At 52.9% G+C, this 20,502-nt stretch overlaps 1 protein-coding gene across 5 annotated transcripts in view; it reads right to left on the bottom strand.

The window, feature by feature from the left end:
• Positions 1-1,179: 1,179 nt before the first annotated feature.
• CMKLR1 (chemerin chemokine-like receptor 1) overlaps positions 1,180-20,502 on the bottom strand; it is a 58,130-nt gene continuing 38,807 nt past the window's right edge. For 4 of the 5 annotated variants that reach the window (XM_046640397.1, XM_046640398.1, XM_046640400.1 and 1 more), the window contains exons 2-3: positions 14,789-14,864; positions 1,180-14,146 (exon numbers count right to left, since the gene is read on the bottom strand). In XM_046640397.1, the coding sequence (XP_046496353.1) occupies positions 13,028-14,143 (1,116 nt within the window). In that variant the 5' untranslated portion in view covers positions 14,144-14,146; positions 14,789-14,864 and the 3' untranslated portion in view covers positions 1,180-13,027. The remainder of the gene's footprint in view (positions 14,147-14,788; positions 14,865-20,502) is intronic. The other variant, XR_006885352.1, reaches the window with a different exon arrangement.

Genomic DNA, 20,502 nt, shown 5'->3' with positions numbered 1-20,502 from the left:
AGCAGGTTTTGGGGTGAGGCTGGCTGGCCTCAGATCTTGGCTCCATCAACTCTCTGACTTTGGGTTATCCAAGGTGTGGTCCCCAGACCAGCCCCATCAGCATCACCTGGGAGCTACTTGGAAGCACAACCTCAGGCTCCCCCTCAGATCCGTGAAATCAGAATCCACATTTTAACAAGATCCCTGGGGGTTTGCACACACATAAATTTTGGGAGGCACTAGCTTGGGCTAATTTCTCTTCATTCTTCAAGCCTCTTCTCCTCTGGCAAGTGGTCCCTGGACTTCTAGGCTGGGTTATGTGACCCTCTACTTAGCAAGTATCACACCGGCTGGCCACCGCCTCTTTCCTTGGCTGGGACCCCATGAGGTGGCAGCCCCCTGAGAGTAGAGACTGTGCTCCCTCTCTCTGGCTCATGGTATTCGTGACTGCCATTTTGGCAAAGCTATTAAGCGGCAGGAAAATTACCAGCACTTAATTCTCACGCTAACCCTACAGGATAGAAACCGCTAGGATCCCTTCCACAGCTGAGGAAACTGAGGCTTAGAGGATGCAAGGAATTGCTCAAAACAAGCATGAAGAGGCAGCCCAGGACTTGAACTCGGGTGGGTGTGAGACCAAAGCTGGAGGGTTGAACCACTTGCCACATGGTGCACAGCAGGAGAGGAAGGAGGGAGGGAAAAGATGCTGTCATCTCATGCATGAAATAAGATATGAATACACCAGCAACCACTTTATTAGAAGGAAACCAGTGCCTTGGGCAGGGTGCTCTGGGGTCCAAGGAAGCAGAAAATCTGAAATTTCTAAGAGCCCTTTTTTCTCCTCTGTGGTTTGCGGTCTCGAGTCGAGCCTCCGCTTAATCCAATTAAAACAGACTTGTTTATGCTTATCAGCTCTTTATTTGGTTTGTTAAAAACATGCAAATTACCCAGAGGCCTCTTCGTCCCCTGAACCAAAAGGCATCGATAAAACTATTACGTTAAATCCAATTAAATGCAGCTGCTGGAGCTTGAGTGCTGTAGAGCAGAACAGAAGCGAGGAGGGGGGCAGGGTTTTGCTGGGGAGAAAAGAGATCTTCTGGCATCCTCACTAAGCCGGGCTCCTCTCGAAGCATTCCCGGAGCGTGGGCAGGAAGCGGGCAGAGAGAGACACTGTCTGCAATGTACCAGATGGTGGACCTGTCGCGTATCATATAATTATCTCAGTAACGCCGCGAGGCGGGCATGATTGGATCCATTTTGTAGAGGAAGAAACTGAGGCTCAGGGAGGTGAAGCCACTTGTCAAGAATGTCACATGACCGGAAAGTGGCAGAGGCAGATTTGGGTCCTGATCTGTCTCAACCCTCTTCCTGGAATCTTGGGGTGTCAGATCTTAAAGCGTCCTTAGAGGCCATCTGGGCAAGAACTAGCTCTGGAAACACACAAACCTGAGCGTCCACGTCCATAAAATGTGCATAACCGTGCCAGCCTGCCAGGGTTTGGGGAGGAGTCGATGAAGTGATGTGCACCCTAAATGTCCGGCACATAGTAGGTACTCATTATACGCCAACTTCTGATAACTGCACCCTTGTCAAAACCCACTTCCTTCCCCTCCCTATCTTTCAGAAGGGAAGGCTGAGACCCAGAAAGGGAATGTGACCTCCTCAAGGTCACACAGAGACTCTGGGACAGAGCTGAGGCTCAAATACAAGCTAGCATGTCATTCCAGACTCTGCACTGCATCTCCATTTTGCAGATGAAAAAACTGAGGCTCAGAGTGTTGAAGGCACTCAGTGGCCAGGGTCACCGTATTGGGTGCTGAGCACAGGAACTCCACAGCCACCGTGTCCCGGACTTGGGTCTTGGCATCGCCATTCTCTAGCTGCGTTGTTTGGGTACCTGCCTTGACCTCCCTGAGCTCCTGGTTCCTCCTCTTTAAAAGAAGGGCTCGTCACCCGTGTCCCACTGAGCATCTGGGGTGGAGAGAGGTCAAGCGGGTGAAAGCCCCGCATAAGCCAGAACAACTGCCTATAAACAGCACTCCACACACAACATTTGGGGAACGGCTTAAGCATCTGTTCTCATAGTCTCCAAAAACCCAGAATGGGTTTCTAATTCCTGGCAACCCTCAGACCCAGGAGACAGAGCTCAGGAAGGGAGAGCAGACGCCTCGAATCGCAGGCAATGCTAATCCTATTACAGATACATTAGGAACCTCAGGGGAGGGCACGAAGCACGGAGCTTTTCCAGGGAGCTTTTCCAACCCCGTTGCTGGCCGCTCTCCAGGTTCTCAGGAATCTGGTGAGCGACTCCACATAAATGAGCAGAAAAATCACGTGCGACTGTGTACAGGAGCTTGAGTACAGCAACGCCAAACCCTCCTGGGCTGCCATGAGGCAATGATCTTCGCGGCGCAATGATAGGCAGCTTGAAGTCAGATGAAGGTGTGTTTAACTCCCATCGCCTTATTATCCCCCCAGCCTAGTCATCCTGGGCGAGCGACTGCACCTCTCTGAGCTTCCATTCCTCATCAGCGAAACGTAGAATAATTGCCAATAATTATCGGAGTTGTTAATTATCTTAATAGTGAATCATTATGACACTTTCATTCCAATTTTTAAGACTTAAAGCCTGTTGGGAGCAGCAGAAAGAGTCAAGAACTAATAGTAACAGGTGGCTTTCCTGGAAATTATGAGGGGGCTCTTGTTAGCGTTCTGAATACATGATCTTTGTTCAATTGGCCCCAAGTGTCCCTGTGCGTGGGAGGAGAGTGGCATTGGTTCTATAAGAAGAACGGTGTGCTATTCTGCTCTGACATGTGAAACGGGACTGTGCCCCACTGAACTAAAGGCAGGCTATTGTCTTGAAGGAGGATTTTCTGACTTCTTTTATTCTCTTCCTTTAACGCGCAAAAGCCACGTCCGGAAGCCCAGCTCCTGGATTCTGCCAGGATGAGGAGCAGATGCCCTCCCTCCACAATTCTGAGGCTTACCTCCAGATGATAGGAGAATACAACACGGGGAGAGGAGAAGAAGAGCTGCTTCTTTCCGGAACCAGGACTTACAGAAGCAGAAGGGGAGAGGAATTCTGGAGCGTGGACCAGCTTTGCTCAGTCTTTCCTCTCACACATTTGCTCCAGGTGCACCAAGGACTGCGAAGGCTTTCTTGGCCACAGCCCCAACTCACTGGCTTTCTCGGGCACCCTCAGTTCTCATGTGGCGTGGATGCAGGTGAAAATCAGCAGGGCAGCCAGGGTGACCTCCAGACAAGCCCAGAGAAGGACAGAGCGGGGATGCCCGGGGGCACATTCAGGGGAGCCGAGGGGAAGCTAGTCAGTCAAGCCCAGAGCGAGACCCTCTTTCCACAGTTTTCCACTTGCCCATTTGGGACCAGGGAGGATGGAGACATCCCCCTACACTCGGAAGGGCAGAGGACCATCAGGAGCTCCTGACTCCTCTGTGCTCCCTTGAGACCATCAGACCAAGCCCCGCCCTCCACGTACCCGAAACCACCCCAGGAGGAAAGCAGAGGAGGGCAGCCCCTCGGAGAGGATGAGTGGGTTCCTCCAGGGCAGACTCGCCTCTGGGAGCCTGTAAAACTATCATTTGGACCAATGTTAAAACTGTTACATTCATTTGCTGGGACTGCTGTAACAAAGTATCACGGGCGGGGAGTGGGGGGGGGCTGAAACCACAGAAAGTATCCTCTCACAGTCCTGGAGGCTGGAAGTCCAAGGTCAAGGTGTCCGCAGGGTTGGCTCCTCTGAGGCCTCTCTCCTTGGTTTGTAGAAGGCTATCCCGCCCCCGCCCCATGTCTCTTCATGTAGTCTTCTATCTGTACGCGTCTGCATTCAATTGTCCCCATTTTTATGAGGACATTAGTCATGTTGGGTCAGGACCCACCCTCACGACCTGATTTTAACTTGATGACCTCTGTAAAGACTCTCTCCAAAGCAGGGCACATTCTGAGGTCCTGGGGGTTAGGACGTCAAAATATGAATTTGAGGGGGACACATGCCAACCCATAACATGGGTAAAGCTTAATTTTTTGTTGTTTGTTTTGTTTTCTGCCAGTGAGGGGTAGGGGAGGTGGGAGAGGTTGGGAGAGATGTCATAAGGAAGACCAGATCAGCTACAGACTAAGAAATTACATTTCCGTCACACACCCAGATTGTAGCAAGCATTCAATGTGCAACCCCAATACGTAATTTAGGCAGATTTGCTCAGCCTCCTGAATCAATGGCCTGGATTAGGCGCAGCCCCCAGAGTTCACAGAGCAAATGCAGTCATGTAGCTCCAGGAAAGAAAAGAATGGAATCAAATGTCACAACAGCAAGAGCTAGCAACTTTTTAAGCACATCATATTTTCCAAAGGTTGTGATAAGCTCTTTACATGGATCATTTTATCAAATCGTCATGCAAATCTACAAAGCATTTCCATTCCACTTCCAATCTTACAGATGGGGAAACCGAGGCTCAGAGAAGGAAAGTTATTTGCCCAAATGCCTGATTCCAGAGCCTGTGTGTGTGATCACTGCCCATCCCACCACCCCCTCCTGAGCTGGCTGACCGCCTCTGAAAGCCTGCAAAGAACTCTTCCTTCTGCCCCAAGGGAGGTGGGGGCAGGGACCCAGAGCCCGGGCTGGTGGACAGAAAGCTCAGGTTGGTTAGATCTGCCGGCTTCCCAGGGCCTGAGTTTCGGGCTGCGGAAGTTCAGCTCTACTGTAGCTTCTCCAAGGAGAACTCAACAAGGTATTGAGGCCACAAAGCTTTACAGACATGGGTTCAAATCCCAACTCTTCTACGTACTGACACATTGTATGATTCACGAACGCAAGGATGGCAACTGCCAACGTATCCTCGGATCCTCGCGCAGCGCTGGCACCCAGTAGGTGTTCAATAAAAGTCAATGGATGGATGTCTGAGCGGCTCTGGGAAACCTACTTGACCCCTTTGAGCTTCGGCTTCTTCATCTCTAAAGTTAAGGTGGTTTTGCTCTGCAGGCTTCTCATGAGGATGAAATGGGATGATGGATGTGGAATTGCCTCTGGCTGCTTTCCGTCATGAGTCAGTCCTTCCCAGCAAAGCGCTGGGACCTGGGCCGTGGCCTGGGCATCAGAAACCCCACCATCCACCAGGGGCTCCGAGGCTATTAGCAGCCACCAGCCGAGACTAAGGGCTCCTACCTCCCTGTGTGTGTCTCTGCTCCACGGCACCAACATCCAGGAGCCAAGCAGAAACTCATTCCCTCATCCAGATGTTTGTTCTATGGGTGCCAAACATCTGCATGGTGGAAACCAGGGAAAAGATAATTCCGGGGTCCACCTCTCAGAGCTGGGCATCTGGGCTCCAGGAACACTTGGGCGTCAGAGGACAGGTATCTGGCTGTGTTTTCTGCCGTAGCATCGTCCAGTGCCCAATGCAGACCTGGCGCCTGGTTGATTGCTCCATCTACGATTTCTAAGCAGAAGGATAAACACAGGAAGTTTGCAGTCGCGGCTGTACCAGCCAAATCCTTAATAGAGTCCTGGTCAGGAAAAGAGCCACAGAACAATGGAGGAGGGGGAGGCGGGGGAGGGAGGCATCTGGTTCCTTTATGTTCAGGCTGCAGTGAATCAGACAAAGGGGAAAGGAAAAGGCCAGGGGAGGCAGAAGCGTTTCATGGAAACCTGCCTCGTTTGTGGCTGCTCCTCAGGGTGTAAGGGAAAGAACCCCACTTCTCCACTTCTGGACTAAGCGGCCTGAGGCCTCAGTTTCCACGTCTGTGAAATAGGGCATATCCCATGCCCACCCCCCACCCAGATCTCATCAAGATAGGGAAAAAAAATGTGAAAATACTCTGGGAGTGGTGTATTGTAACAATAACCATGAAACTTGACAATGACAATGATGATAAAAATAGCGTCAGCTTATGGTTACTTCTTCATTTGTTCAACAAAAAGTTGAGTGCACTTTTTCTGGGCTAAGCAGTGCTGCGGGTGCTGGGGATACACAAGTGAGCAAGACAGACACAGTCCCTGCCCTGATGGGGCCCGCTGCCTAGTCGGGGGACAGACTCAGAGCAGCCACACATGAATAAAGAAGTTATGAGACAGCAGGACGTACTATCATGACAATAAAACGGGGATCTGGTAGACAGTGACTGGGGCTGGGGCTCCTTTCAGTGGGGGGAGGGGTCGAGAAGGGTCTCTCTGAAGAGGTGACATTTGAGCTGAGACCTCACAGCTCAGTGGAGGAACCGGTCAGTGGTCCCGGAACAGAAGGAACAGCACATGCAAAGGCCTGAGGCGGAACAATCTTGGATGTACGGTGCTGTCTCTCTGGTTTGCTTTACCTTGTTTTTGAGAGGCAGGAAGGCTCCTCTGGCTGGAGAGCAGCACGAGATGAGGAGGAAACGATGCCGAGCCTACAGGGCTTTGTAAGACACAGGAAGGGGACCGGATCACTCCACGCTGGGACGGAAGCTCGCTCTGGCTGCTTTGTGGAGAGCGGGTTGTGGCGGGCAAGGCTGGAAGTGGGGAGACCAGCGAGGAGGCTGAGGTACATCCAGATGAAAGATGTGCACCTGCTAAACGCTTACGTGCGGCATCTCATTTAATCCTCACAGCAGCCCTGTGAGCGGCAAGTTCTCATGCTACCCATTTTACAGATGAGAAACTGAGGCTTTAGAGACGTTGAGTAGCTCACCCGAGGTCATAGAGCTTTAACCGTAGCCCTAACCCCAGCTGATGTAAATAGGGGGCCTGGGACTCAGGCCCAAGGAGTCTGACTCCTGAGCCCTGGTGATCCTGTGTCTTAACCATCAAAGGCCCTTTGAGTCAGGGGCACGGCCGGGGTGACCCCTGGGAGGGCTCAGTCTGTCCTCAGATGCTGCCTCTCTGGATGGATCCTGCCAGGACCACCTCCCTCCGAGTTTCTCTTTTGAATCGGAGAGAAGCCCGCAGACCTGGTCCTGTCCAGAGTGCCAAAGGAAGCGGGAAGTCATTCCTGCAGACACCATTAGTTATTTTATTTTTAAAAATACTTTTATTGAGGCATAACTTACTGTAGTAAAGTGCAGGAATCTTATATGCGCAAATAAATGAGTTTTTACACATAAAGTCAGCTATGCAACCACCACCTACATCAAGACAGAGAGCACCCCTTCCTCATAACCAGGACAATTTGGAAGGATAAAGTTTACGCCCCAAATACAGCACACCTCTACCCTATAGCAGGTTTTTCCAAAATCTCCTGCCTCCCCTTCAGCCCGGATTCTGCTGGAAACTCACCAGGGACTCCCAGCTCCCGGGCAGGGGTCCTTCAGGGCAGACCCGTACCAAAGCCCTTGTCAACAAACTGAAAAGTGATGAGGGCAGCTGCGTGAATGCCCAGGTCTCTAGCATGACGGTGCTTTAAAAGTGACTCAGATGAGTGTTTTTGCACACAGCTCACTGCAGTCTGTGAGGTAGGAGATCCCAACCCTATTTGCAAAGAAGCCTCAGTTTCCCCATCTGTAAAATGGGGGGATAGGAGGGACGAACTTCATGAAGGAGAGTCTCTTCCACACTCAACAATCCTCAGATTCCTGGGGCCGGGAGGAAGTGACAAGCCCATCCAGACACCATTTCCTCCCTCCGAAGGAAAAAGCAATACTCTCAGATCCCCCTACCCCCACCTCCTCGAAATCTGACACTGGAGAGAGAGCACAAGCTTGCTCTTGGCTCCCCAGGAACGAGCCTCATCAAGGATGTGTTATATTTGCAAGTTGCTTTAGAGTCAGAGAGACCGGGGTTTAAATCCTGGCTCTGTTATTGACTAGCTGTGTGACGTTGGGCAAGTTGCTTCACCTCTCTGAACCTCAATTTCCTCATCTGGACGTGGAGATACTAACTCCCCTACCACAAAGGCTGTTGTAAGGACTCAATGAGATAGTGAAACTAAAGTGCTTGGAGGGTGCCCAAACCTTGGACACGCTCAGTTAAGATTACCTACTATTATTGTTGTTGCTGTTGTTGAAGCTCTGAGCACACAGGGAAGTGTTTCATGGACCCGTGCTTCTCCCTGCCTTCACCAGCTGTCTCCTGGCCCCCACCTGCCATTGGACCAGGCCTCTAGAGCAGTGGCTAGCTGACATGCCCAGGGGGATACGGGGGGCAGAGACTTCTGGAAGATCCTCCAGGACAGAACTCGGTGACCTCCAAAGTTGAACCCCAAGTGCAAGCACTTGGAGTCTCGTGTGCATAAATTCCCCACAGCCCCCACCCGCAACGGCAGCATCACTGGGCCTCCGCTCCTCTTAGGTTAATATATGCATTATTTATGGGGCTTTATTATGTGCTCAGAGGGCTCCCCTGAGAAATGTAATTGTGCATGGGGAGGCAAATTTGAATAATATTTACAATTAATTTCCGTCCATAAAGCAACACGCCGAGGCCTCTGTGCAGTCGCAATGGGCCCTGGGCTGGTTTCCCACTAACCGCTCCCCTGAGAGAGCTTGGGCAGCCTTTAAACATCCCCCAAAAAGTCCACTTCTCTCAAGCTCTGCCTTCGCTCTGCCAGCCCAGGCTCCCATCTGGAGGCTGCAGCAGCCTCCCAGCATCCCCCTCAGCCCCCTCGGCCTCTCCTCTCCAGAGCAGCCCCAGGCCTGTTTCAACATATAGGTCTGAGCACATCGCTCCCTCGAATGCATGTGGCTTCCCCTTCATCTCAGGTGAAGGCCCTCCCATGGTCTGGCCCGGCCTCCTCTCCACCCTCTTGGTCCCTGCTCATTCCCCTCACTCTGCAGCAGCCCCCGTGCCCTCTCTGACCCTTGCAATCACTCTGCTCCCTCCTACACCAACACTGCTGCCCATGCTGTTCTCTCCACCTGGAGCACCCTCTCCCGCACGTCCCCATCCCCACTGAATCCAGGCCTACCCATCCTTCGCATCTCAAGTATCTCCCACCCGAGGCAGGTTCCTTGGCCTCTGGACAGGCTCAGATCTCTCTGTGATGTGCGTGCAGCACTTCCTGCAGTTGTTATCCCATTGGGGGGTGTTTTTTAAAATTATTGGCTGTCTCTCCTACTAGCCAATGGATGAACTCATGAGGACAGAGACTGAATATTCTGGTCACCCCTGCATTCCCAGTGCCTTCCACGGGGCCTGGCAAAGAGTAGGTATTAAATAAATGTTTAAGGAATGCATGAATAAGTAGATATAGAGATGGTTATGTCAATGGATGACGGGTGGATAGACGGGTAGCTGCATGGATGTGTGAACAGATAAGTGGATGGATGGGTGGGTGGGTGGATGGATGTTGGGGTGAATGGGTGGGTGGATGGGTAAAGGATGTTGGTGTAAATGCTTGGATGGATGCTTGGATGGATGGGCGGGTGTTAGGGTGAATAAGTGGTGGGGAAAGGATGGAGGGATGAACGTGTGGATGGAAACAATTCTCCTCGGGTGGCTGATGTGGTGTCCAAGAGCATGGACTTTGGAGTAAGGAGCCCTGGGTTGCAGTCTCCCATCTCTCATGACTTGCTGTGTTATCTGGGGTAAGTCACTACCTGTCTCCTATCCTTGGCCGCTAGGAAAATGAAATAAGTGGAGGAAAATTTTTCAAAATATAGATTCCTGGAAGTCCAAGATTGGGGGACTGGTAGGTTGAGAATCTCAGAGTTTCTCCCGCTGTCTCACAACATGGCTGTGTGACTTTGGACAGGTCCCTTCCCCGCTCTGAGCCTCTGCTGCTGTTCCGTGAGGTGGATGTTTCAGGAGAGTTTGTGGCAGGAACCTCCAGCACTGAGCCCCACACTAGCTTCAGTCTCTTTTATTTAAGAGACGGTTTGTCCTCAAAGGGAGGAAGCAGTCAAGTCCCCTACTGAATCATTTCACAGTAGGACAAGTGTCTTCCTGGTTCCTTCTGGTCCTGGATATCGCTGCCAGCAACAATTTTCCAAACCCAGGGTTTGGCAACCACAAGCCCGGGGCACCCCGGCTCCTGCCAGAGCATGTTAGGGCTGGACGGGAGAAGCAGACCAGTGGCGGGAGCCAGGGAACCACTGACCACTTCCGTCCAAGCCACCACCACCTCCTGGAGCAGATTTCTCGAAGGGCAGCCCTGGAAACCTCAGTTCCCCGAGATGTAAGAGGGGAAAGGCCTGGGCGAGTCTGAAGGGCCCTCGTGGCTCCCACTGTCAGCCTCCAGCTTCTCCCACCCATCCTGGCCCCTAAGCCTTCCAGAGCTGAGTCTGGGGTCAGGCTTAAGCCAAACTCCTCCCTCGGCCGGTGCCCGGGTCTCCCCTTCTGAGTCCCTCTCCCCCTCCTCTTCCTCCTCCTTCTCTTCCTCTCTCTCCCTTCTCTCAAGGGCTGAAGTAGCTGGGAGCTCAGGCAGCAGGGTCTCCTCTTCCTGTCCCTTTGCCCGCCTCCCCTTGCACCCTCGGCCCACCGGCCCCACCCAGGGGCAGCACTAAGACCCCACGGGCTGGCCGGGTCCTGGCCCCACAGGGAGGGCTGGCGGTCACAAAGTGTGTCGGCTGCCATAGAGCAACGCAGGGGAACACGTGGGGACTCGGTCCGTGTGGCCTGTGGAGACCCTCATGAGAGGCCGTGTGGACGGGATGGCAGGGGAGGTCACAGCTGCGACTGATGCTACAGTCAGAACAGGAAGACGGGGGCGGGCAGCCAGAGAGGGAGCCTGACCCTGAGGAGGGAGACAGCCGGTTCAAATCTTGCTCCTGTTCATCAGCTTTTCCGATGACAAAATGATTCCTGGCTCCCCCAGCCTGGCCCGGCCTGCACACCGCCCGGAAGGAGGGAGGAACTGAGTCCAAGGAAACAGCACCCTCCCAGGGGGCAGGGGGCCCAAGGAATGAGGACTGTTGACTGTCTGGGACCTGGACAAGCCCTCTTGTGCCTTCGTTGTTTCCCCTGTGAAGTTGGGAGGAGGATGACGGGGGCCCTGGGCGAGATTTACAGCCCCCCTTTTGCTCGCAAACTGTCCGAGTTCAGATTTCTTAAAGCAACTGGAGGCCCCCACTTGGGGCCAACTCAGAGCTGCCTCGCCACCAGCACAACGACCCCAAGAAGGAAGGAACAGTTTGTTTCTTAATGAGGTGTGATTCCAAACAGCCCGTGGCCTCGGGACCCTGCCTGGCGCTGTGTAGACATGACATCTGTTCACTGCGTCTTGTTGGAGAGCTGGCTTCACAGCGAAGGGACTGGAAGAGAACAGAATGTGTACACTTGGTGGCCAAAGGGCCGGGGGCCCACAGGGGGCTGCTTCCCACCAGGCCTCTCTCCCCACTGCCTTCTCTGGCAATCTCAGAGGGTACAGCAGATGGGGATGGGTGTCAAGGGAGCAGGAGGCCAAGTGCACTTTCTTTGCTACATTGGGACATTTTTGAAAACTATTTACAAAACTGACTTAAAGGCCGTTAAGATGTTGACGTTAATCTGCTGAGGAATCAATATTTATGGTCAAAACCCCAAGCCTCTTGAAAAACCCCAAGTCCGCAGCTTTATTTGAGCCAGACAGGCCTAGCTTCAAATCCGGGCTCTTGCAGAGACCAGCTGGGCACCCTCAGGCAAGTTACTTAATCTCTCTGAGCCCCAGATACCTCCCATGTAAAAAGGAAGTCATAATTGTACCTAACTCAGGGTTGCTGTGAGGAATAAATGAGATAACACATGTAATGTGCTTAATATAGGAAGTTCTAAATAATGTAGGCTATTGTTACAGCCCAGAACATTCTCAATAGATACAGTCTCCATAAAAGAAGAGAGTTTCTGGGGCCAGACAGAGATGGGTTCAGATCTTAAGTCTGCCTCTGGCTAGCTGTGTGACGTTGGGCAAGTTACTTCCCTCCTCTGAGCCTCAGCTTCGTTGTTGGTAAAGGGGACAATGACGCTCTGTAGCACAAGAAGGTGTCTGTCCTGGATGAGAAAAGGGACATGGGTGCACATGGGGTGGGGGGGGCTCTGTGCCTGTGGCACCCCACAGCCAGCATCTCAGGAGCACAGTTCGAGGGGTCAGGCTCCAGATTCTGCTTCAAGTTCAGTGACTGAGCACTCAGACATTCTCCAGCCCTTGAGGTGCTCCCAGGTGGCTCCCTGAAGCTGATTTGGGGCTCATCTTCAGCAAGGCTGGAGTGTTTTATTCTGAGCACTTCAGCCAGAGCCAGTGGAATGGGGAGGAGGGAGGAGTCCCTGTGATGGAGCGGGGGCTGCTCGTGAAGGTGCCCGCCATGACCCAGCCCCCAAATAACAAATGCAAAGTGAGAGCAGGGCCTGGGGCAAGGGGCTGGGCCCCCTCGACCCCCCAAGCAGCTCCGGCCGAAGCACCGTGCTCCGGGGTGCACTGCTTCACGCTGCACCCTCGAATGGTCTTTCCTTCTCTTTCTCCATTCCTTCCTCTAGACCCCAAGTCCTCATGCAGCCCGGCTTGTCTCATCCTCACAAAGAGCCCACACGGCCCCTTAGGATGTGTTTTCTGCCTTCCGAGCTCCTCTGAAAGCTAAACCCGTGGTTCTCGGAGGTCACGGCCTCACAGGTCACCTTCCTGTCCCAGGTAATCTGTGCAGTCCACACGCCCTAACCCAGAGGAGTGGCTTGGGTGGCAGGATACCTGGCTATTGAGATAGGTACACAGGGAGAGGTGCGATCTACATCACACTGGGTTTGCTCTGACCTCCTCGGCTGCACCATGAGTGGACCTTGGAGAGTGTCTGTGTCATTCCTGGAAAGCACACAGTAGAGAGCTTAATCCTGCTATCTTTGCCAATCCCAGTTCATGGCAGTGCTTCTGGGAATGCTCCCTTTTTTACTTTGCATCAGTCAAAGCTGGTCTCCCAAGAAGTATGGGATGCTCGGCCGAGGCTGAGCCATGTGGCACGCTCTGTCCACCAAGCCACTGGAAGAAGGGGATTCCAAGCGCTGCAGTCCCAGCTCAAAACACCATTCACCTCCAAGCAAAATACAGTGGACACTGCTAGGTGCTGAAGAGGGTCCTGCGTGGTCCTGAGAAGGCATAGCTTTGGGCCGGGGCCTCCAAGGATGGGAGCGTCCATTGGAGGTTTCCCAAGTGAGGCTCAAAGCATGTTGGTCTCCCTCTCATTCACGGAGGACCTCTCGTTTATCGAGGACATCTTGGTAAAGCTCCTGTGACTGTGAAAGGAGGAGTGGCCTGTGTCCTCGCTCAGAGCATTGACCAGGCGGGAGAAGACAGCCACCTTGAACTTCTTGAAGTCCTGACCCATGAAGACATACAGAATGGGGTTCATGCAGCTGTTGGCTATGGCGATGGCAGTGGCCAGGGGCAACCCCAGGCTGAAGACGGAGCCAGGCACGGCGGCGTGGTGGAGCTCCAGGAGGTAGAGCGTGTGGTAAGGGCACCAGCAGAGGAAGAACGTGATGATGATAGTCACGATGATTTTGAAGGGCTTCTTGGTCTTGGCCAGGCGGTTGCGCCGCAGCTTGCAGACGATGGTGAAGTAGCAGGCTGTGATGATGAGGACCGGGACCAGAAAGCCACAGAGGAAGCGAGTGATGGTCACCACCATGTGCCGGTTGAACCCCACAGGGTTCAGTGGGTGGTGAGTGGGCAACCGGGAAGAGCTGGCCGCTGACAGGCTGAAGTTGTTGAAGCAGGATATTTTCCCGTGCTGGTGGGCTGTGTCCCGGAAGACGAGGGATGGGGAACTCAAGAAGAAAGCCAGGATCCAGATCACCACGCAGGCCGTGTACGCCAGCCGGATGCTGCGGTGGTTCTGGGACCAGACGGGGAGGAGCACAGAGATGCAGCGGTCGAAGCTGATGATGGTGAGCAGGAAGACGCTGGTGTACATGTTGTGGATGAGCAGGAAGTTGCTGATCTTGCACATGGCCGTCCCAAAAACCCAGTGGTAGTCCATGGCGGCGTAGATGATGTGGATCGGGAGGAAGACGTTGAACAAGAAATCCGCCACGGCCAGGTTGAGGAACCAGACGGTGTTCACGGTCTTCTTCATCTTGAAGGTGGCAATGACGATCACCAAGCCATTGCCCAGGATGCCGAGGAAACAGACGATGCTGTAGACCACCACCAGAAAGATCCTGGCCACCCTGCCTTCCAGCGGAGAGAACTCCTCCAAAACCACGATGGGCTCCAAATCATCGAGGTAGTCGTCATCGTAGGTGAGGGAGAAGTTGTAATCCTCGTTCTCCATCCTCTGTGAGGGGAGACAGGGGTCGTTAGGGGACCCTTGATAGGAACTGTCTCTCAGAGTTTGCCCAACACCAGCAAGACCAACAACGTCCTCCCTGGCTCTGAGCAAAGCCCACTTGGTGGCTTACCCACTTCCTGCTTTGCCATTTCATTTATATAGCAAACCCCTCTCCAGCACCTCGTGTACACCAGGTACTATTCTAAAGGCTCGACACATAGGAACTCTTCCTGGCAATAACTCACTGGGGTAGCTAGGTTAGGAACCCCATTTTTCAGATGAAGAAACTGAGGCACAGAGAGCTTACGTCACTTGCCCAAGGTCATAGAGCTGAGAAGTCAAACCCCAGCTGCAGAGTCTCTCCTCTTCATAACCATCTTTTGCTGCCTGTCTAGGACCCTCCCCTTCTCATAATAGGCTAGTGGGGGAGATGAGCATTCATTAAAGAATTCCTAAAATCATGGAAAAATCGCAATGATGCTCAGTGCAATGAAGGAGCGATGCATGGTGCTGTGGACTCAGTTCCAACTATGTTTCTAAAACCCAGGGGACAGCTGTGATGACATTCTCCAGTGCCCCCCACCCTTGTCAGTGGTCCCCCACTGGTGGCCCCTGTAGACACGAGTTCAGACCACAAGAGTCCCTCACCACAGGCTGTTAGGGCATCCAAGGTTCTCGAACGTGGGTCCCTCACCAATCAGCCCCCGTGCACAGCTGGAAACACCTGCAGGGGAGAACCAGAAGGCAGCAGTTAGAGCCACGTCTAGGAGGCAGAGGCTTGGGTGGACTCAGCCAGAGACAGGATCTACGGTCCTTACTCCAGCTTTGCCGGGGAGGAGGCAGAGGCTGGGAGAGGCTGAGGGATGTGCCCAAGGCTCCTCAGCTGGGAAGTGGTGGGAGCCCCTTGAACCCAGAGCAACCGCTGGACCCTTCATCCCAACCCCCACCTCCCCCCCAGCACAGCCAGAGATGAGAACCCGTCAGGGGTGGGTGCAGGAGACAGTGCGGATGCTCAAGGAAACCCACTGCCAGGGCAGGACCCAGAGAACACCACTCCAGGCACGTGTTGTTACTCTTGCTTTGGAGCCGTGGGAACTGAGGCCCAGAGAGAAAAGCGTCATCCTCGCTGGGCGCTCTCTGGGCCCCGTGGATACCACGAAGTGGACCAGGCCCTGCTGTCACAGGGGAGACGGACATGAGTACATTCACTGAGCACCCACTGTGCGCCAGACCGCTCCACAGGTACTTCATACAACCCCCATAATAACTTTGTTGGTTATTTTTCCAATTTACAGAATAACAAACCGAGACTCTGAGGAGTTTGAGAGTTTGGAAGGTCTTGGACGCAGTGGTCACATGCATGGTTCAAACCCAACCTTAGCCACCTCCCAGCTGTTTGGCTTTGAAAGTGCAACTGGTCCTCTCTGAACCTCAGTCTCCTCGTCAGTAAAATGGGAATGCGTGCTCCCTCCCAGAGCGGACGTAGAAACTACAGGCATCGGGGACGTGGAGCACATGGCTCCGTGCTACCACACAGCAAACCCTCAACAAATATTAGTGATGGCACGATGGCCCGGGGGTGCAGAATTGCAACTCGAACCCAGGGTTCTGACACCCCAGAGCCCACGCACTCTCCACCAGCCCAGCTCTCCCATCCTCACCAGGTATTTCGGCCCCGCGAGACTGCCAATCGATGCGTCATTATAAAAAACTCCCACCTCCCTCCATAGAAACGCATTACTGGTCCTTGAGGGGCTTGAGGTTATATTTTACTGCATAAAAATCATCTTTGGCTTTTATTAAATAAAAGCCACTTCAAAAATTCCATTGAGGACTCTGGGCCCAAGGGACTCAGAATTTAAGCTTGGGCGTTGTCTCATTCTGCAGGCTGGGAGGTGTTCCAGAGGTGCCCAATGAGGGGTCCCCGAGGGCTGCCTTTAGCACTGGGATGCAGAGAGAAGGTGGGGACCCTGCAGCCACCCCCACCACCGGGATGCGGGGAAGTGGGACTGGTGATCGGGATAATGGCGTGTGCCAGCGACTGTGCTGAGCATTTCACACGGATGGTCTCACTTCAACCCCACGAGAGGCCACAGTGAGGCTGAGGGAGCTGAAAACCCTTGTCTGAGGCTCCAGGGCAGGAGGTGGGAGAGCGGGGATCTGAACCAGGCCGGCAGCACTCCACACTGCCCCGGAAATCATGAGCTCATGACCGCCGCCTAGTGCATCCTTGAGGAAGACATGACCATGTCCACCTGCCCTGTGCTGGGCTGGGCAGGCCCCAGGGACAAGGAAATGGCTTCTCTAGGGTCCCTTCCCACAGACGCTTACCATCAGTCACGAGGCACAAGACAGAGGTAGGGAGGCCAAGCCAGGATGCCCCCAGGAGCCCCAAGGAGGGGAGTTCCCCAGCCTGGGCATCAGAGGCTTCCCAGGGCAGGCATGCTCTGAGCTGAGTTTTAAAGGACAGCTAGGAGTTAAGATGATGGAGGGAAGGAAGGCATGCCAAGCCATCTCCCCACTCCTCAGCCTGCCCCTTCAAGGGCAGCAGGAGTGTGTGTCAACCCCAGGAGGACAGCAGGGTCTCAGGACCCAACACTCTGCATGTGGTGTCTGCAGAGACGCGACAGACACAGATGACATCATGTCTGGCTCTCCTGCTGGGCTGGGAGCAGCTCGGAGTCAAAGGCCATGGCCTTTCATCTTTGAGCGGGGCCAGGCTGGGCCAGCATAGGGTGGCACTGACATCCTCTGGGCATGTCTGTCTGTCCACCCTTCCCCCGTCATCCCACCAGGAATTGAGCGAATCATTGTTGGTGTGTTCCCCTCACCCCACCCCCCTGGGATCTCCCTGGAGGGGGCCCCATCACAGGTTTGCCCTCGGCCTCCACCCTGTCCTGACACACATCTCTCCTGTCCTGAGCCCCTCTCCGTCCCCAGTCCAGCAGAGGAGTTACGGGCATATTCGGGCCCAGCCAGGCTGCCAGCATCCAAATCCTGGGTCTGCATGAACTCCCTGTGACCTTGGACAAGTCAGTTATCCTCTCTGCCCTTCAGCTGTTTTATCTGTAAAATGGGCGTGATCATAAGTTTCAAACTCATGGAAGGGCAGTGAGGATTAAGCGTCACATGTACTTCGAATGGGACCTGATACAGGGTAAGCGTTATGCCATTATTATTATTACTGTTGCTGCTGTTATTACTATTATTTCTCAGGCTTCCTTCCTACAATGGCCTTTGCCTGGGAAGTTAGGAGGGACCAAGAAGGCCAGAGGACCAGTGCATCCTGCCCACTTGTCTCCCCAGTTCTGGGTTCAAGGGCAGGTCAAGGGCGACACAGGCAAGAATTTTGCTTCTTTAACTCCCAGTTTCCTCATCTCTCTACTGGGGGTAAAACCCCTCCCTCAGAATGCGTATACACATAGCTAACGTTTATTTGAGCACTCAGCCTATGCCAAACGCTGGGATTTCCTTAAACACTTTATATTGGTTTTAGTTCTTTATAATAAATAACAATTGATTGGTGCCCACACCCTACACTGAGTGCTTTAATTGTGTTGGCTCACACGTCCCCACCCCACCCCCCCCAGGAGTGGTACTGCTGTTACTCCCACCATAAAGATGAGGACGTGAGGTTAACGTCACCCGGTCAGCTAATGGCCAACGCGCATCCAGCCTGCTCTAACTCCGAGCCCTGCTCTCAACCACCTTGCTTTCCAGAAAGTGGAGCACATCTTTCCACGTCTGTTCACACCCTTCCTGACGCCCCAGGGTCCCCAGCTCCACCCTCCAGGGACACCTCCTCATTGATCTTCTTTTCCTAGCCTCTCAAGGAATCCACCTTCCTGTTTGAGGACAACCTGGCTGAGGTCTGGGGAACATATGGGGATCACTTGCCAAAAATGACATCATCCAGCACAGCCCAGACGGGCAGGCGAACCTGTGGCCAGCTTTTCCCCCTTTTCCCCCCTCAGCTCCCCAGAGAGCCCAGGGAGCAGCTGAGCTGTCCTGGCTTGGCTCCCAGATTCTTCCTGTGACCCTGAACTCACACCCATTTAGCACTGGGGCCTAGAGCTGGTCTGCTCTGAGGTTCCTGGAACAGACTCCCCAGGCTGGTCTCCACAGTCCTTTCCTTGGGAGAGTTCCCATAGGTCTCCGGGGCGGGGGGAGCGCTGGGGAGGAGCTGGTGGGGGTGAAGAAGACCTGCTGTATCCTGTGAGCAAGCTGCTTCCCGTCTGTGGGCCTCGGTTGTGCAATCTGCAAAATGGGAATGATCATATTGGTTGCCCTGCCTCGTTCTCAGGGCTGCCAGGAGGATGTGCCAAGGCAGTAAAGATGCTTTTGGAGACAGGAGTAGAAGGAAGATGGCCTCTACATCCCTCTCAGCTCCAAGATGTTCCACGTGTGCCTGTCACAGGTCCTCCTCCCAGCTTGTCCCAGTCTTGGTGAGGATGACACGGAAAGACTCAGAAGACCCATATCAGACTCAAGGCCTTGAGAATCTGAGAGCTTCATGGGAGAGACAAAGCTGCCGTGAACTGGAAAACAAGACCTTTCTTGGCCAACACATTTGCAGCATCCAAAAGTCACAATCACTTTTTTTCAGTGTGTCAGAGTTTCTACTCCCTTTTGAACTCCCTCTACAAGTTCAAACTCATCCCCAAAAACCAGGTTCAAGCATCCCCTCCTGACACCCCAGGAGTTTTCCCTGGGCATCCTCTCTTACCCCTGTGATGGGTTGAATGCCCTCCCCACTCAAAAAAAAAAAAAAGATTTATCCACCAGAATCTGAGAATGTGACTTTATTTGGAAAAAGGGTCTTTGCAGATGTAATTGAGGTAAGGACCTCAAGATGAGATCATCTTGGATTAAGGAGGACCCTAAATCTAATGACAAGTGTCTTTAGAAGAGGAAGAGAGATTTGAAACAGAAAGGGGAGAAAGCCATGAGAAGACGGGCAAAGATTGGAGTTGTGAAATTAATAACACAAACCCTAACTAAATTGGAATTAGAAGCCCTGTAAGGGGAGCTGTCACACCCTACCACACATCATCAATTACACCAAACAGGAAGAGAAGCACTCCTTGCATCTTCCAGAGGAAGTAAAACTACTTTGCTACCAAAGGAAGATTTCTCTCCCTACCCCGGAACAGCTCAGCCAATGAGAAACATCGCAGCTCAGCCAATGAGAAACGCCACAGCTCAGCCAATGAGAAATGCTGTAGCTCAGCCAATGAGAAACGCCACAGCTCAGCCAATGAGGAATGCTGTAGCTCAGCCAATGAGAAATGCCACAGCTCAGCCAATGAGGAATGCTGTAGCTCAGCCAATGAGAAGCGTTGCCGCCCTGAACTGCTACTTTCCTCCAATGGACTTTCCTCTAGACAGCCCCTTCCACTCCCCCTTTTCTCTATAAAAGCAGGTCATCTCCTTTCTTTTCCCGATTTGCCTATGGTTTGCCATATCATGCACATCCCAAATTGCAATTCTTTTGGCTATTCCTGAATGAACCCATTTTGAAGGTAAAGTAACAGGTGAATTTGCTTTTAAGTTGACAGAGTGGTGCTCCACAAGCCAAGGAATTCCTGAGCCCCAGAAGCTGGAAGGGCAAGGAAGGATCCTCCCTGGAGCCTTCAGACAGAGCACGGCCCTGCCAGAACCTTGATTTCAGACTTCTGGCCTCCAGCACTGTGAGAGAATCCATTTCTGTTACTTTAAGACTCCAGTCTGTGGTAATGTTTCCAGCAGCCCCAGGAAACTAATGCAGCCCCATTCTGGCTCCCACAGTGCCCACTCCCCACTGTGGGGCAGGTGATGCTTGTATGACTATTGCTGGCTTACACATCCCACTAGATTGTAAGCTACCTGAAGGTGAAATCTGGGCCTTATTCAGCTCCACATTCTCAGGTTAGAGCAGAACGTGGGCACCAAATGGTCCTCAGGATAGTGCTTTTTATTCTGATTTGTTTTGCTTTTCAGACTCTATCGACCAGAGGACCATGTGGCTTGAGCTTACTCACAGCTTGGCAGCCTTGGGGTACTGACTTGTTACATGGCAGCCCTGGGCTCTGGGAGTGAGTGTTCCAGTGCAAAGAGTGGAAGTTGCATGGCCTTTGGTGACCTAGCCTCAGTATCAGGGCGTGGAATTCACAGTGTCACTTCCGCCCTATTCTTTTTATAGCTTTATTTTGAAATAATTACAGACTAACAAGAAGTTGCAACAACAGTACAGAGAAGTCCCATGTACCTAGCACCCGATTTTCCCTGATGGTGGTATCTTACAAAACTCTGGCACATGACCCGGAATATGGTTGGACAAATGGATGGATGAACAAATGGATGGATGAACAAATGGATGAATG

The sequence above is a fragment of the Equus quagga genome, chromosome 15 (genome assembly GCF_021613505.1).
Source record: "Equus quagga isolate Etosha38 chromosome 15, UCLA_HA_Equagga_1.0, whole genome shotgun sequence".
Classification (NCBI taxonomy): Eukaryota; Metazoa; Chordata; class Mammalia; order Perissodactyla; family Equidae; genus Equus; species Equus quagga.
The sequence above is the reverse complement of the archived record's forward strand: the minus strand, read 5'-3'. Positions and strand labels throughout refer to the sequence as shown.